Source organism: Peromyscus eremicus, chromosome 16_21 (genome assembly GCF_949786415.1).
Source record: "Peromyscus eremicus chromosome 16_21, PerEre_H2_v1, whole genome shotgun sequence".
Taxonomy (NCBI): domain Eukaryota; kingdom Metazoa; phylum Chordata; class Mammalia; order Rodentia; family Cricetidae; genus Peromyscus; species Peromyscus eremicus.
The window spans coordinates 64687150-64704142 of record NC_081432.1 but is presented as its reverse complement, the minus strand read 5'-3'; the positions used below and the strand labels follow the sequence as shown (position 1 = coordinate 64704142).

Below are 16993 nucleotides of genomic sequence, written 5' to 3'. Positions count from 1 at the left end.
ATATATATATGTGTAGGATATATATATTATGTATATATATATATATATATATATATATATATAACCCTCTGTACCCATGTTGGCTATGCTTAGTTAAACTACAAGTTGGCCATTCTCATGAATCAATTTCCTCTTGGTGTTTCTATGCGCCATTCACCAAGCAATAACACCATCAGTAGTTAATGATCCCCCGGAAGAAGCAGTTTCATTACACAGGACTGACAGTTGAGAGCCGCTAAAGACTGTCCTGTCTCTGAGTAGTTTATTACTAACTTTAGTGCTTTGATAGTCATTCTGTTTGTGTAGCTGTGATTACTACATAGCTCTGGTAAAGTCTGAACCCCTGTGTCATCACATGCCTTGAAGTGTGTGAGCATCACTGTCTTCAGGTGCAGCATCTGAAAAGCAAAGTTAATGGTATCAAGCAATTAAACTGAACTGTCTTTAAAGGTAAGAAAGGTTTAATGCTACCCTTAAGTGTAACTTAACACTCACTAAATATTTTTAACTGCAATAAAAGCATGTTAATTGTAGACATAACTTCTTTATAGGGCCTTGTTTTTTTAAAGTAGATTTTTTTCCTGAGAATATAAAAGCTTACTGAAACAATATCTATTAGTAACTCATTCCATAAAGCACTGAATTTTTCCTTTGCTTTTAAATCAGTGAGAAAAAAAATCCAAAATAGCACATGAAGTTTTTTGTTTTGAGTATATGTGTGAACTAAATCGAACGTAAAGTGATTATTGACAAGTTCCTTGTTAGTTTCATACCATTGCTTTAATCATATTCTTTAAAAGTTAAGAATTTGCCCCTATTAAAAATAGAAAATAGGAATTATACTTCAGTGTTGTTACATGTACAAATTATTAGGTCTTATATAAATTAACATTCTGAGCCAGCAAAATGGTACAACAGACAAAAGCACTTCAAGCACAAACCTGAAGAACTGATTCTATCCCTGGGCTCCCAGGCAAAGGAGAGAGTTGATCCCTGAAAGCTTCCCTCTGCTCTCACCATGGGCGTTAGGACATGTACACACCCACACACATGCACATACCCACACACATGCACACACCCACACACATGCACACACCCATACACATACACACACCCACACAATGCACACACCCATACACATGCACACACCCACACACATGCACACACCCACACACATGCACACACCCACACACATGCACACACCCACACACATGCACACACCCATACACATGCACACACCCATACACATGCACACATGCACACACCTACACACATGCACACTCACACAATGCACACATCCATACACATGCACACACCCATATACATGCACACAGTGATAGATACATGAACTAATGAGTTAATAAAAAGTAGTATACTACATACCTAGCAGTAACCTGTCTTTCTTACATATTTTTAAATTTTCTTCCACTTCCTGAACTGTTTTTGTGCCACTATTACTAAGATCAGTGTTTCTGACTAAGCTAGACCTTTACTTTTTAGTAGTATGATATGTGACTTTACAGTGCATTTAACAAGATCCCAGTACACATCACAGAGAGCACTGAGTGAAGTCTCTATGCACTTGGCAAAGACCTTTTCAAGTCTCCCCGCTCCCTTTCCCACTCCTCACCCCTATCCCCTACCCAGTGTGTGTATTTGCTCCTCGGTGTGGGATTAAGGAGAAGAGATTTCGGCAAGGTGAAAGTTTGTAAAGTAGCGCCTCACAGACTTCACATCAAACAGGAAAGTGCTGAAGGTGTTACACATATGGACAGTTGGAGACTGAGCACTGGCCTGGTCACTGAGAAGAATGAGGAGTGGCACGTGTCCCTTCTGCAGTGCCGCAGGATACACAGCTGAGCTAGGGCAGCCCTCACCAACAGGCATGCCGCAGGAGAAGTTTGAGTAGTGACCAGTATCTTGTCATAGATAAAGTCTTTCTTTAAAAAAAAAAACCTGCTCTTGTTGGATACACTGTGATGAAGTTGACATAAGAATTTGAGCTGTAAGGAATGCTAAGGAAAATAATTTGATATTTTCTTCCATGTCCTGGATTAACATTCATTCATTTTATTCATTGATCAAATTTTGTTTTCTAGTTGTGTCAGTTAAATATCTGCAAGGAAGCAGTTCTGAGTGTGTCAGTCATTGACGTGTAAATGTTTACATGTCATTGAAAATTCTCGGCACTGGTGCTTTTGCTCTACTCTAGTTCCCCCACCACTCTTGCAAGACCAGTTAATTCTTCATAACTTCCAAGAATATCATTTAGTTTACTTTGTTCTTTATGGAGTGGTACATATTAGCCTGGGTGACTTGTGAGAATTAGAAGTGCACAGCAGTTTTTTCTTTTGCTACGAAGTTGAAAGATAACATACATTCTGTGTTAGCCACTCTATTGTAGCAGTACACTAAGATCTGAAAGATAGACTAAACATTGTTGAAATTATTATAACATTTAAAAAATATTTACCTATGCAGTTTTTTTATGAAAAAAATGAGTAATGGCTGTAGTACAAAACAGTCTAGAAAAAAATACTCTTGATTAATTTGATAATATGAATATGAATGGATGTGTTTGGTCATATGATTTCTAATAATTATGGTGCTATATGCACGTGGTTAGAGAGTATTCTGACACAGCTGTGCCTTAAATGCAATACTCCTGAAGCAAGTATCCTCACATTAACCTCCAGATGGTTGTATTTGGTTTCATATTTTACAAAAAAGTAAGATACTTTGCTTATCGTGTGTGTGTGTGTGTGTGTGTGATTAATTTCTAAAGAATTTCTATTTTATATTATTTGCTAGTACTGGAAATTAAAATTTTTAGATTCTCTGCAATATGTCAGAATTATATAGAATTCTTACTGAAGTGTGCTTGGGAAAAGACTGTAAAAGAATTGTACCCCTATTGCATAAAATTAGAAATCAATGAATCAAAATATATTCAATGCTAATTTTCTAAATGCTAATTTTCTTGTACACATTACATATCAGTTGCCTAATTAGGCCTTCTGGAGGCTAAAGTCTCAAGCCTCACTCTTTACGTCATACAGTCATGTCCAAGGATGTTTAGTACCCTTGCTGTTTATTGACTTCTGTGCTGTATTCACTTACCTGGGCAAGAAATCAGCATGGGAAGCAGTCCCTGAAAAACAGTTTAACTGATTAGTGATACCTATTTCTAGCCAAAAGAGAATTATTAATATTTTTTCATTTTCAATAACTGTACACTTGACCCTTCCAAAATATACAAGAGTAATGATTTTTTCCTAACAGTAAGTTTTAAAATGAGTATTTTAAATAATTAAATGTAAGAATATAAATTTCCAAGTTTGACGATGGTGATTTGTTAGAGAAAACACTTGTGAAAAGCTAATAAGTTCACAAAAATGGATAGAGAAACTGAAATTTGGGGAATGGTATTTTCAGTAATGAACAACCTTAAATGCACCACAGCTGCCGCACTGACTCCGCGTTTGTCCTGTCTGTCCTTGCGAAGGTTTGTGCTGTCTGTTTCATAGGAAACTTGTCTGTCCTTCCCAACTGTCGTTCTTTTGTTTTACACACAGAAGAATAATGTGCAACACTGTGGTCTAGTATAGAACTTTAAAAACTTAAAACTTATATTTTACAGTATTTTGTTTTGCTATGTAATGCTTTCTTAAAATTTAAATTATGCTATATTTTCAGTAAATAGTATTTTCTGACTGTGTTCTATTAATTGTAACTTGTTCATTTTCATGAGAAAAGGATCATTTGAGAAGCCTCGTTTTCTCATTTGTCTGGTCTCTGTGCAGGCGATGGGTGCGGCTGCTGTTTGGGAGAGAGTTCCCGCTGCAGGATCTGCTGGTGGTCTGGGACGCGTTGTTTGCTGATGGCCTCAGCCTGAGCTTAGTGGATTACGTCTTCATAGCCATGCTCCTCTATATCCGAGATGCTTGTAAGTACTTGTGACTTAGCCCATGTTCGACCAGGTAGCCATGATTTTTCAAAAATGTTTTGCCTTTTAAATGTATTTTATATTTATTGTTGGATTTACACATATCTAAGTTTTTAATAACAAGAAATATTTTGACATGTTACAGGAAATCACTAAATGCCTTTTCAGCTAGTGAACCTTCTATTACATGATATGGGTGATGTCATCCTCAAAGAACTAGAATATTCTTTAGAAGGATTTTTCCAAACACTTCATGGCTGCTTCAATCCCCTTGGTATACACTTTTGTGGACCACATTGAAACCAGCATTTCAGATATGTTTAGAGCTCCACCTTCTGACGTGTAGCAAATATTCAAGTATATTTATTGGGAGATTGGAGCTGTTTTTATAATGCCAATGTCTTGCCAATGGGAAAATAAATCTGGAGTATTTGACTCCAGATTTTTTGTTATATTTTAACAAATTTTATTCCTTAATATAGTACTCAGTGATTGATGTGTACCTACCTCCTCAGAACTACCCTAGGGTGCTTTACCATGGCCAGAAAGCCAGGGCTTCAGCTTGTAGGACATATCAGTGTGTTTTAGATTTCATAATACCTTAAATAATTTTTCTTCTCAGAGAAGTAATCTCAGTTCCCAAAGCAAGATTTGTAAGCCAAAATATAATTAGGAAAGATCGCACTAAGTATTGTGATTGAATTAGGAAATAGAAAATGATTGTAAATGTAGGCATAAGTGACCACATTTTCTCCAAAAACTGTGGAGGTTTTTTTTATACCTGAAATGTCAAATAGTTTAGGCTTCTTGAGAGACAAAGCAAAAAATTCCTTCTTGTGGAAACAGAACTATGATACAAGAATATGCAATATGGAATATGGAAAGCATTGGATGAGACATCTAAACAGTAAAGCAGAATTTTTGAGTAGATATGATAGATACTGAATTTTTGGACATCCAATACTTACCTCCCTTTTAAAGCTGTGTGTATTCTACATTTGCAAAAGAAAAAAAGGAAGAAAAGAGAATGAAAAAACACTCTTAGGAAAAAGAAAAATTCTTTTGGATAATATTTTCACAAAACTTTCCAAATCAGACTATTGAAATGCATTCTGATTTTCTGAAATTTTAAACAATTAACAATTACTCTTTTCATAATTTTGTCATATCACCTACATGTATTAATAGAATCACCATGTCTCTTATACTAAGATCTATTCTTGTTTTCATAAAACATGCCAAACTTTTGACAGCTGAAGCCCTTTCACATTTTTGTTGATTCTGTAAAGCATGGGCACATGTGGGAAAGTACCAAAGTAATGGCATTGTTTATTCACTTCAGTATTAAATCTATAACAGCAGATGGTACCTCCTAAAGGTAGAGTGGGTCAATATTCAGTGTTCAAGGTGCCCTTGTTCTAAAGGAGCTTGCCAGGGATAGACGTTTCTTCAAGTTACATGGCATCACTAGATTACAATTCTCATGAGGAAATAAGATAAGACTGAAAAGGAAACAGGAGGGGTCTTGATGATCATCTCTGAGCAATAAGTCACGGGGCTCTTGACACATTCAAAACAGAGTAGTAGTCACAGTGTGAATGAAACTGAATAAGACAAGACTAGAGCTAGGAGGTCAGATAAAAGTTATAACAGTAGCCGGGCAGTGGTGGCGCACGCCTTTAATCCCAGCACTCGGGAGGCAGAGTCAGGCGGATCTCTGTGAGTTCGAGGCCAGCCTGGTCTCCAAAGCGAGTTCCAGGAAAGGCGCAAAGCTACACAGAGAAACCTTGTCTCGAAAAACCAAAAAAAAAAAAACAGTATTCCAGAAGGCAGACAGTGGAATGGAGAAATATTCAGAGCTAAGCATAGCTTAAATACAAAAGGTAGCAGGAATAGGAAAATCTAAAGCCTCCTGTTTGGAGGCTTCAATGACTAGATAATTGAATAGGAAATAAAAATTGCTAGGAATTTAAGTGTGGTTTAAGCTTTGACCATACTGAGTTTCAGATTCTTGTGAGAAATAACTGGAAGACATAAAATATTACAGTCATTGTTAATATCAAGAATGTATAGAGTTGCAAATAATTAACAGGTTTTTATTATGTCAAACCATAACAATGGGTATAGCCTCTTAAGAATAAGGTCATCATAGTATCCTATTTTGTTTGTGATAGTCTTGGTTTACAAATTCTGTTCCAAAGCAGCAATTATTAATACTCCGTCTTTTCATATGAAATACTTCCCATGAGGATATTAAGAATTACACAGCCATGCTACCTAAGTTGACCATATACAGAAAGAGAATGTGGGCAAATGTGGAACTCTGTACATATTGGTGTTTAAGAGGAACTGGGAATGGAGGATGGAGCCCCATTTAAGAGCACTCAACTAGTACACATGAGACCCTAATTTTAATCTGCAAGAGTGGGGACTAGAAGAAGGGCTTACATTACAGCCTCAAAGAACTATTGCTGGTTTTCAGTTTCTAAGCATGCTCATTCCTATATAAGTACAACACATGTATAAAAATCCACAGATAGGATCTACATATGAGAAAGAACATATGGTATTTGACTTTTTTAGCCTGGGTTAACTTAATTAATATAGTATTCTCCAGCTCCATCCAGTTTACTGAAAATTTCATAATTTCACTTTTCTTTGTGGCTTAATAAAAACTCCTCTGTGTATGTACCCCATTTTCATTATCCATTCATCTGTTGATGGACATTAGGCGGGTTCCATTTCCTTGCTATTGTGATTAGAATAGAAGTATTATCATTTTTATTGCATTATTTTTCAACCAAAAAGATGACCTAATAAATAACAAAGATATGGCATATATCGAGACATCTTTCAAAAACAAAAGAATAGAAGAGAAAGATACAGGAGCACTGATGGAGATGTGTCAATCCAGAAGGAGTTTCTCCTTCAGGAATCAATGCAAGCTTTTCCTATTGTTCCAGTGCTGTGTCTATGAAAAGCAAAATTAACTGTGCGTTTGTTTCCTTCTGTTGTTTAAGCACCCAGTCTACTTAGTTCCTCAGTGAGAGGCAGGATTTTGTCTATCTTGATTTTCTTTTTAAATACAGCATCTAGAAGAGAGCCTAATACATAGTAAGTCTTCAAATCGATGTTTACTGAAGAAAGTGACTGAGGAAACAAGGACCCTGAGTAGGAAGACTGTGGCAGATGGGCTGTGTGGCAGCAGTGAAACGGGTATGAGAAGGAAGCACAGTTTCGAGGGGCAGAAAACAGAAAATGAGGAAAATCCCATAGTGGAAGAAGAAGCTCATGTGCTGTGGAAGAGAAAGAACAGGGGTAGGTGCTTGATAGCCAGAGTGAGTGTGGCTGGCAAGATGAGCCCTGGGATAGCTGAGATGAGTCAGAGATACAGCACACATCCCCAGCTGTGCTCAACAGTCCCAGAAGACTGAAAGTGGTAGATGGTTTACAGACTTCTAGTTAGGCCCACCTTCAAATGAGTGAGGGTGACCGTCAAGGTAGAGGCCATGGGGTGCGGTTTAAGAGACTAGTTTGGGACATATAAAGACTGAAGCACAGCCAAGAAATGACTGCAAAGAAATTACAGTACCAAGAGGTTGGGACCAGGACGGGGAAAATAAAGCGTAGAAAACTGTGGCCACACAAGAGGAAACAGAGCACTTGTTGATTTAGCTGATATGGACAAGTTAGTGAAGGGAAGGAAGTCACTAAGAAAATTAAGTTGAAGATTAGATTTTTATTTGGTTCTCTGTGGATACCTCACCGAGAATCATAATAGGAAAAGAAGATAAAGAAAAAAATAATAATTAAAGACTAAGGCACAAAGTAAATAACCAGGAAAGTGATTTTTAATCAGCATTTATTCAAATAACCAGTATTTCAACACATGTTTACCAAGTTACTACTATTTACCAGACCTTGGTATAAATATATCTTTGTTTCTAATTTACAATGTAAAAATACCTCTCATTTGTCTCATATTCTATTTGACTTTAGATATTTTGTGTTGTTTTGTTTTTCTGAGATCAGGTCTGAGACTGGGAATCCTGCTTCAGCCTCCAAAGTGCTAGAACCATGGTGTGTTCTACCTTGCCCTTCTTACTGCCTGTTGATTTTCTTAGTCAGGAAGTCTCTCAATTGTGTCTGATGTAATTGATTTTTTCTCTCTGAACTTTTTGTACCTGGAAAAGTTTCTTTCTTATCACTTCCACTTTTTTTCTGCTTTTGTTTTTGCTGATGGAGGTGGTGGCTAGTTTTATAGTTTAAATTCCATTTTTCTTTTTAATAAATACCTAATATACACGTGTGTGTGCACACACACGCACACACACTAGAGTGAAGTGTGGTATTTCAGTATATGCATATTATATGTATTCATTAAATCAGGTAACTATCATTCTAGTCTCATTATTTCCTTATGTTTGGACCTTTGAGCTCCATTCCTTGACTTGTTTTGTTTTTTGTTTTTTGTTTTTTGGTGTTTTTTTTTTTTTCAGTCAGAAGACCATACTGAAATGTGTTAAAATACTCTAAGGTCCCTGTTTTCTGTAGCCATTCCCTGGCTTGCCGTGTGTGGCAGTTGCGTTCTTTGGGTCTGACATGCTATTCTTTTTTATTGTGTGCTGGCTTTCTGCTTTCTCCTGAGCCACTAGCTGTCTGTATGCCAGTGTTTCCATCTGCCCTACCCCACAGTTTCTGCTTCTGTGTTTTCCATTTAACAGCATGTTCAACATCATACTGTAGCTGCAGAATTTCAACTACAGATTGAATTTGTCTTTTCTAGAAAACCTTTAGGAACCTCAGTGATTAAAAATAAAGGCTCTAAAACTACATGGCAATGCATGTCAAAGCTTGTCAAAGCACAAATCTCAGTTCTTATTTTTGAAGGAATGTTTAAGTATTCCCTGACTCTAGCTCTCTCCCCTCTAACATAAAATATAATAACTACATCAGGTATAGACTAATGTAACCTCTCAGTTACTAATATCATTTATATCACTTTGTAGTTTAGCTTAACAATCTTTGAGAATTTCTCTAATATAGCATAATAACAAATTATCTGTTTTAATGCATGTTTGTATTGTGTGTGCACACGTGTGTTAGTATACTTGCCAATATGGAGGCAAGATGTTAAGATTGTATGTTTTAGTCAGTGGCTTTTCTACTTTTTTCGAGACAGGGTCTCTCACTAAATCTAAAGCTTGCAATTTCAGCCTGAGTGACTCATCAGCTGGCTTCATGGATTTATGTAGTCGGAAGTTTTTCTGTGTCCCAGCCAGCCGGTAGTTGGGACAAATCTCTCCCACTCACATCCCAAACCTGCTTAATCCCAAGTAAATACACAGAGGCTTATATTAATTATAACTGCTTGGCCATTAGCTCAGGCTTATTACTGACTAGCTCTTACACTTAAATTAACCCATAATTCTTATCTATGTTTAGTCACATGGATTGGTAACTTTTCTCAATTCTGCCGTGTCATCTTGCTTCCTCTGTGTCTGTCTGCTGACTCCTGACTCTGTCCTTCCTCTTTCCAGCATTCTGTTCGTCTGCTTGCCCGCCTATACTTCCTGCCTGGCTACTGTCAGTCAGTGTTTTATTTATCAACCAATCAGAGCAACACATATTCACAGCATACAGAATGACATCCCACAGAGGTTTTAGTTCATAGCAAAAGACAGAAACTACAGTACTCATTGACCTTCTGCCTCTAAAACACACCTGAAGCTTCCTCTGCCATCAACATCCCACATCTGCAATGCATTCCTTAGAATCTCTAAACTGACATTGACTGGTCATCATCACCCTAAATCCATAGTTGACTTTAGGAGTCATTCATGAACACCTAACATGGGGTACTTGGATAAACAGAAGTTTTATTTTGGCTCACAGTTCTAGAGGTTCAAGTTCAAGGTCAGGAAGTACCAATGATTTATCATACTGGAACCTAATGACAGAAGCAAGTGAAGAGACAAAAGTGTGCTATCAGGAGCCAAGAAGGGGAGAGAGAGAAAGTGGGCAAGACAGGCTAAGTCCCACAGTCTGTCTTAGTCACTGTTCTATTGTTAGGAGACATCATGACCCAGGCAACTCTTACCTAGGGAAACATTTAATTGTGAGCTTGCTTACAGTTTTAGATGGTCCATGGTCATCATGGTGGGAAGCAGACAGGCATGGTGCTGGAGCAGTACTGAAAGCTTTACATCCCCATCCTCAGACAAAAACAGATGAATAAGACTGAGTCTGGGCTTTTGAACTTGAAAACCCACCCCCAGTGACACACCTTCAACTAGAGCACATCAACTCCAACAAGGCCATGCCTCCTAATCTTTCCCAAACAGTTCTATTAACTGGGAACCAAGCATTCAAATGAACTGATGAAGGTCATTCTCATTCAAACCACCAAGGTCTCATTCAAGGCTATAACTCCTTGATCTCATGACCTCCCACCAGACTATCTCATTGCATCTCCCAATACTGCTATTACTGAAACTAAGCCTCTTTTTTTGTTGTTGTTTTGGTTTTTGGTTTTTCGAGAACAAAGCCTTGAAGTCTGTGAAGGCTTGACTGTCCTGGAATTCTCTCTGTAGACCAGGCTGGCCTCAAACTCACAGAGATCCACTTGTCTCTACCTCCCAAGTGCTGGGATTAAAGGCATGCACCACCACCACCTGGTTAAACCAAGCCTTTTTATATGGACCTTTTATAGTCTAGCCACTATATAGATTTCCACCATTAGGAAGTCATGGATTTTTACTACCATAAAATTCCTGTGTGGTCTGCCTATTCATCCCTCTCTCCTGAAAGGTCTTAGAAACTTTTGATCCTTGTACTGTCTTCATTGTTTTTTTTGGAATGTCATATATCTAAGGTAATACATTGTGGAACTTTCCGGAATGGCTTAATTTAGTAATATGCATTTAAGTCCCTCTAGTTTGCACTTCCCTAACATGTACAAGGTGCCAGGTTCAGTCCCCAATGCTAAATAATACTGTTAGCTGCTGATGTATGTACCACAGTTTGTTTATCTTTGTCCCCATCTTTCTGGAGGACATCTCTATGTCCACCATGTACAGTAATACTTTCACATCATTTCACCTCAACACCCAGTGTCCACTCAGCATTACACCTCTGTTTGCCTCCAGGTGTTGGTGGAAGCCCTTGCCCACCTCAGATTTCTATTTAAGGAGTTATCCCAACCCTTACACCATTACCAGCAATGTTCTTTGCTGCAAACACTATTCTTCACTTCCAGTGGAATATGAAGAAAAATTTAAGACTATTTTTAGGATTGAACTCAGTATTTGAAATAAAACATTTTATTCTTTTAATGGCTAATGAAGTAAGAAGATAGAGAAACAGTGGCTCAGAGTACCCACTACCCTTGCAGAGGATGGGAATTCAGTTGCCTCCTCTCCATAAATGGTTCCCATCTGCCTGTAGGAGATCCAGTGCCCTCTTCTGGACTCTGTAGACAACTATACTCATGTATATTCTTATAGACACACACTTGCCACTTAAACATAATTTAGAAATAAAATCTTTAAAAGGGAAGGTGGAGAAAAAAATGAGCTATGTGAAGTTAACCAACATCAGAATTTTATCAGGTACCAGAGCCACTCCTGGAACTAGCTGGCTTTGCTTGGGCAGTGCACACACCCTAAGCCCTGACCTTCCATATTTGGATGGGCCTTACAGTTGGCAGTGTTGCACATTTTAAATCAGATCTTCTGGAATATAGAGCTCATGCTTTTCTCTGTTCTCTAGTTAGAGTAAATTCTGTTGAATTGTATTAAACTTGAAAAGTAGTAACAGCAAAGGAACCCTTGTTTTCTGGTTCATTTGAAATCCCATTTTGTATATTATGATATTATAGTAGAAAAGTCGGAATGGTTAAGGTCTTTATATCATAGAAGACTTTTTTGCTCCAGCTGTGTATTTTTTTTCTATGCATGTGGTAAGCCCTCATAAATATTTTTTTTAGAGTGTGTAGCATTCATTGGATGTCTTTTGCATGCCAGGTGCCTTACAAGGCACTTACATATTGGCATTATTGTGTAATGAATTATGAATGAGCCTTCAGGTTTCCTTATCCAATTGTATGTGTGTGTGTGTGTGTGTACCTGAGTACAGAGACCAGAGGCAGTAGATCCCATGGAGCTAGAGTTACAAGTGTTTGCAAGCCACCTACTGTGGGCACTGGGAATAAAAGTGGAGTCTACTGCACTAGCAGGAAGTGCTCTTAACTACTGAGACATCTCTCCAGTCCCCATTGTTTTTAATTTTATATGAAGCCTTTGATTATTTGTTCTGTATGCCAAATCCATATATAAGTATAAAAACTTATGCCCATTTCCAAATACTTACTGCACCTGGCTTATATGTTAAGGACATGTTTTAGTGTCTATTTGTGTCTTCTCTGAGGTTGAAACACAGTTTTTAGAAGCCATCTGCAATGTATCTTCTTTTCCTTCTGTATATAGACACCCTTGTCATAATGCTGTCTGCTAAAATGGAGGAAGACATTAGACACTGGTGAAAGCCAAGGCTTTCATCTCAACTGACTTTCAGGAGCCCTTGGCCTGGGGAAAATTGTTGTCTGCTTTGCACCACCATGCATGTCTTCATCTGTAGAAGGGAGTGCATGGACGGATTGCTTTTCTTAGCAGGGAGTGGGGGTCTTATGGGATGGCTATACAGTATATTGCAAGTTTCTGGTCATGCTGCTAGTATCTGAGAGGGCATAGCTGTTGTTTTTATTTGAAGGACATTAAAGGAAGTTGTTCCATTTTTTGGTAATCTTCCATTTGCCTTGTTACTCTGAGAAATTGTATCTCCATATAAAATTAAATAATTTGGAGAAAAATATTCGTAAATGTTAGTTATAGGTAGCCAACAGTGAGCTATACATAATGTATTTATTTATGTTGCTTTCAGATTTCTCAATGTAGTCCCATCTCTGCTTATATTTACTGATTTGACTACATTTTGTTATTATTTCTCCTGGAAAACTATACAGACCAATTCCTTCAGATCACTTTGCAATAGTTGTGGGCCATTTAAAAGTAGAGACAGATCAGTCAGCTTTAGTCCATGTGGAGCTGGTACTGCTTGTTAGAGACATTGAGGGAGGGAGGGCAGATGTACCCCAGCATCTGTGCCACTCGCATAGAAACCCTTAGATAGACTCTTCCTTGTCATTTGCTGAGGCACAAAGAGAGAGACTCTCCAACCCTGAGTTCACTCAAGAACATCAAGGAGTCATACCCTGGGTCACATTACTGCACAGGTGCCAGGCACAAGGGTGACAGCCTGGGTCACACTTACTGCACAGGTGCCAGGCACAAGGGTGACAGCCTGGGTCACACTTACTGCACAGGTGCCAGGCACAAGGGTGACAGGGAAACTACACAAAAAAGTAACAGGGGCTTCTTAGGTGTTACTGGCAGTTACTCAAAGAAGTCTTTATACTATTAGAAGAGATTTAGGTTCAAGAGTTCTGGACAGGAAAGCCCTTGGTGGCTTTTCAAGACCAATGTGCATACAGAAAGAGCCTTATTTTTTTTCCTTTGGAGCTGAGGACCGAACCCAGGGCCTTGCGCTTGCTAGGCAAGCACTCTACCACTGAGCTAAATCCCCAACCCCAGATAGAGCCTTTTTGTGGCCAGGTATGGTGATGCATACCTTTAATCCTAACACTCCAAAGGCCTAAACATGAGGGTTTCTGTGATTTTTAAGGACAGGCTGGTCAAAGCTGGTTAATGATATGGCAAAAACATAAACAAAAAAAAACTGGAAAATAAATAAATAAAAAGTATAGTGAGTGCCTTTGAACAAACTGTGTTTATGCTTCATTGTGCTTTAAAAGCACAACATTGAAGTGACGATCAGAAGAGCTAATTCAGGGAAGGTTAAAAATAACCAGTGTTTGCCATGTCACTACTACCTGCTTTAGTAAAACAAGCATTGGATAGGAACAGTACTGCATTCATTTTATATATTAAACAAAAATTGCCTATAACGAGCAAAACCTCTGGGGGTGTAGTTCAGTGGTAGAGTGTTTGCCTAGCATTTGTGAGGTCCTAGGTTCAACTCCACCTACTATAAAAAGGAAGGAAGGAACATGAGAGCTAGGGAAGGAGCAGGTAGAGATGGAGCAAATCTAAACTTCAGTGTTGTCAGATCCCTGCTACCTTGTTTTTAAACAAGCTTCTATAGTTTTTCTACATACCCTAAATTGGGCATAGTTACCCAAGGGGGACTTAATTTAATGTAATTGAAGATTAAAAGTGCTCTAAAAGTCCAAGTTTTTCAGTAGTAACTTGAAGATGGTATTAGTTGAAAGCACAGGATTCAGGCTTACCTGCTATTACATCCTTAGTTTTGGTATCTCAATAGTCTGAGTATCTGGCATGTAATAGATGCTCAGGAAATGTTAATCCAGTGAGATGTCTGTGAATAGATGCAAGCGAATGTTGTTAGCTTCTTCTTAACACATTGTTGTCATGCCTTCTACACTTTGTAGATTCTCATAACTTCCAAGTCATGGTGACAGTATTATGTGCTGGTCCTTCCAAATAAGGTCCAGTTGTACCCAGCTATTCTACAGACTCAGTAAGGCTGACCTTCCAGGTACCTAACCTGCTGTATCGAGTAATGATGTTAAAGGACTTAGTGTTGACATTTGTATCCATTGTGTCACTCGATTTCAAAGCGGTATTTTTTTTAAAACAGCTTTATAGAACTACATGGATAGTACAGATCTTGAATTTCAAATCATGCTACACCAAGGAATCACTGTGTGATTTGAGCAAGTGATTTACCCTCTCAAAGTATCATTCTTTGCATGTGTAGTACAAGGAAAAATACCCTGTGCTTATAATAACATGAGATAAGGCACATAAAGTTCTAAGCCTTAGTTCTTGCCCAAAGCCATTAGGATTCATCATCTTGGTGGAATCGCCGTTGGCTTTGCACCTTGGATTGTCTCCAGAACAAGGACTTCTTCCTTGTTGACCTCTATATTCTGGCTTAGCATGGGACCATTTCAGAACAGGCACTTAACGAGTCATTGCATGGGATGATGCAATCAGTTTTCTAAAACTGTATGGTTGTTTAGAAGACTAAACTTTATGTTATAGAGGTTGCCAAACAGACTTGAGTGTCACTTTAGGCAACTGTAAGGAAGACTCAGATAGGACCCTCAGATTCAGATTTGAGCACTGCAGCCAAAATACATTCCACGGAACTCTCTGCCTCTCCTACAAGATATGTAAAAGTTATTTCCTGGGCAGGTACTAAAATTGAGTATCAATAGAGCATTTGAGAGAATAACTTTTTGAATTACCAGATCACTTAATTACCTGTTTTTTTAACTTCTTCACTTTAAATGAAGACTGTACATTAAAACATTATACCATGATGTCCTAGCTTTTTTAATTTCTAGAGAAAAAATGACAGCAGGGAGCTGAGTGGGACTATGGAGAAATGAACAAATAGGAGTTGGAGAGAGAGCAGGTATGGTAAGTGAGTGCTTTACAAATGAAACCAGATGTGTGAAATTACAAGCTGTCAGATCAGCAATGGAAGTGAAGATGATAAAGTAGTTCCCTACATAGTTTATAATTATTCATTTTGCCCGATCTAGTCTCCTTTCCATAGTACTCACAGGAGGGGCATGGTGTAGAGATTCCTCGAGAAGTAGCTTTTCCAGCTACCCATGGTATGCAAAAAAACCCACGAATGCAGCAAGGGCTTAGGAAAAATTCTTGTTTGAGGGATAGACCTTTTATCTTTAAGGGGAAAAATAAGGAAACACATACACTTTCTGGTGGTAACTTGCGCTTTTACTTCATCTTAAAAAGTCCTCTCTCTGACAGTCTCTCTGTCTCCACACAGCTGTATCTCTTTACATGCATACATCTCTCTCCTGCACAGCCATGTATTTCTATATATAGTTACATCTCTTTTCTTATATAGCTCCACATCTCTCTTCTATACACATTTCCTCTCTCTACTCTGCCACATTCCTTCACACACCGCTACATCATTCACTCACTCTTTACTCATTCATTCTCTCACTCATTCACTCTCCTCTACACATACATCTCTGCCCTACATACACACCTCTTTTTATACAGCTTCATCTTCCTTGTCTCCTCACAGTTACAAATCTCCACACACATCTCTCTTTCAGTGCACACACACACACACACACACACACACACACACACACACACACACACTTCTTCTACATCATTCACTCACTGTTTACTCACTCACTCTCTCACCTTACTCTCCCTACCACAGCCAAACTCTGGACAATTATATGTTACATTTTCAGAGTCTGACCCATTCTCATAACACATGATAAGCCACACAGTTTTTCTCAGGCTAGGAAGGTCTCATTGACTAGCCAGTGAATAAAGCTTGGCCAAGCACATAGCCTGAGTGGTTGGCATTCAGAGAATGTTGGCAGACAGAGAATGACATTGAAATTCAGGACTTAACAATAACAGTAGTTGGCTGAACCTTGAGTGGTTGGGGTACGTGCAGAAAGAGAATTACTGCAGAGGGTACGTCTACCGAAGTTGCTTCAGTGCTGATCTTGATTTAGCAATAAACGCCTGGGAACTTATCTTTGTATAGTCTCAGCTAGTCTGTTTTGAATTTGTTCTGAAATCTAAAATTAGCTGTCTTTGTGACTGTTGTGTTCCTGTGTCCGTTATGAAAAATATTCTGGTATTATTAGAATTATACAGTTTAAGCAGAAATCATCTTCCTGACCATCCACAGTAGTATGTGCGCCGAAAGATGTAAAACACACTACCATGGGGCTGGAACACCACGGCTGTTCTTTTTAGGAAGATAAGTGGTGGCACACGAGAAAGTTAGAGACAGAAAATAACCAGTTTCCACAGCCAGTGACCCCCGGACTTTGCCTGGTGGGGCTCCCCAACAGAGAGTCCTCATCTAGTTGTCACCTGCTGTATATTCCCATGGCCTCTTGCATCCAGCAGTAGGGAAAAAAAAAATCTAAGAATC

General features: G+C 38.4%; 1 protein-coding gene across 4 annotated transcripts in view; it reads left to right on the top strand.

The window, feature by feature from the left end:
• Tbc1d5 (TBC1 domain family member 5) overlaps positions 1–16993 on the top strand; it is a 454960-nt gene that overhangs the window by 342853 nt on the left and 95114 nt on the right. For all 4 annotated transcript variants that reach the window (XM_059244171.1, XM_059244170.1, XM_059244173.1 and 1 more), the window contains one exon: positions 3804–3946. In XM_059244171.1, coding sequence (XP_059100154.1) covers positions 3804–3946 — 143 coding nt within the window. The remainder of the gene's footprint in view (positions 1–3803; positions 3947–16993) is intronic.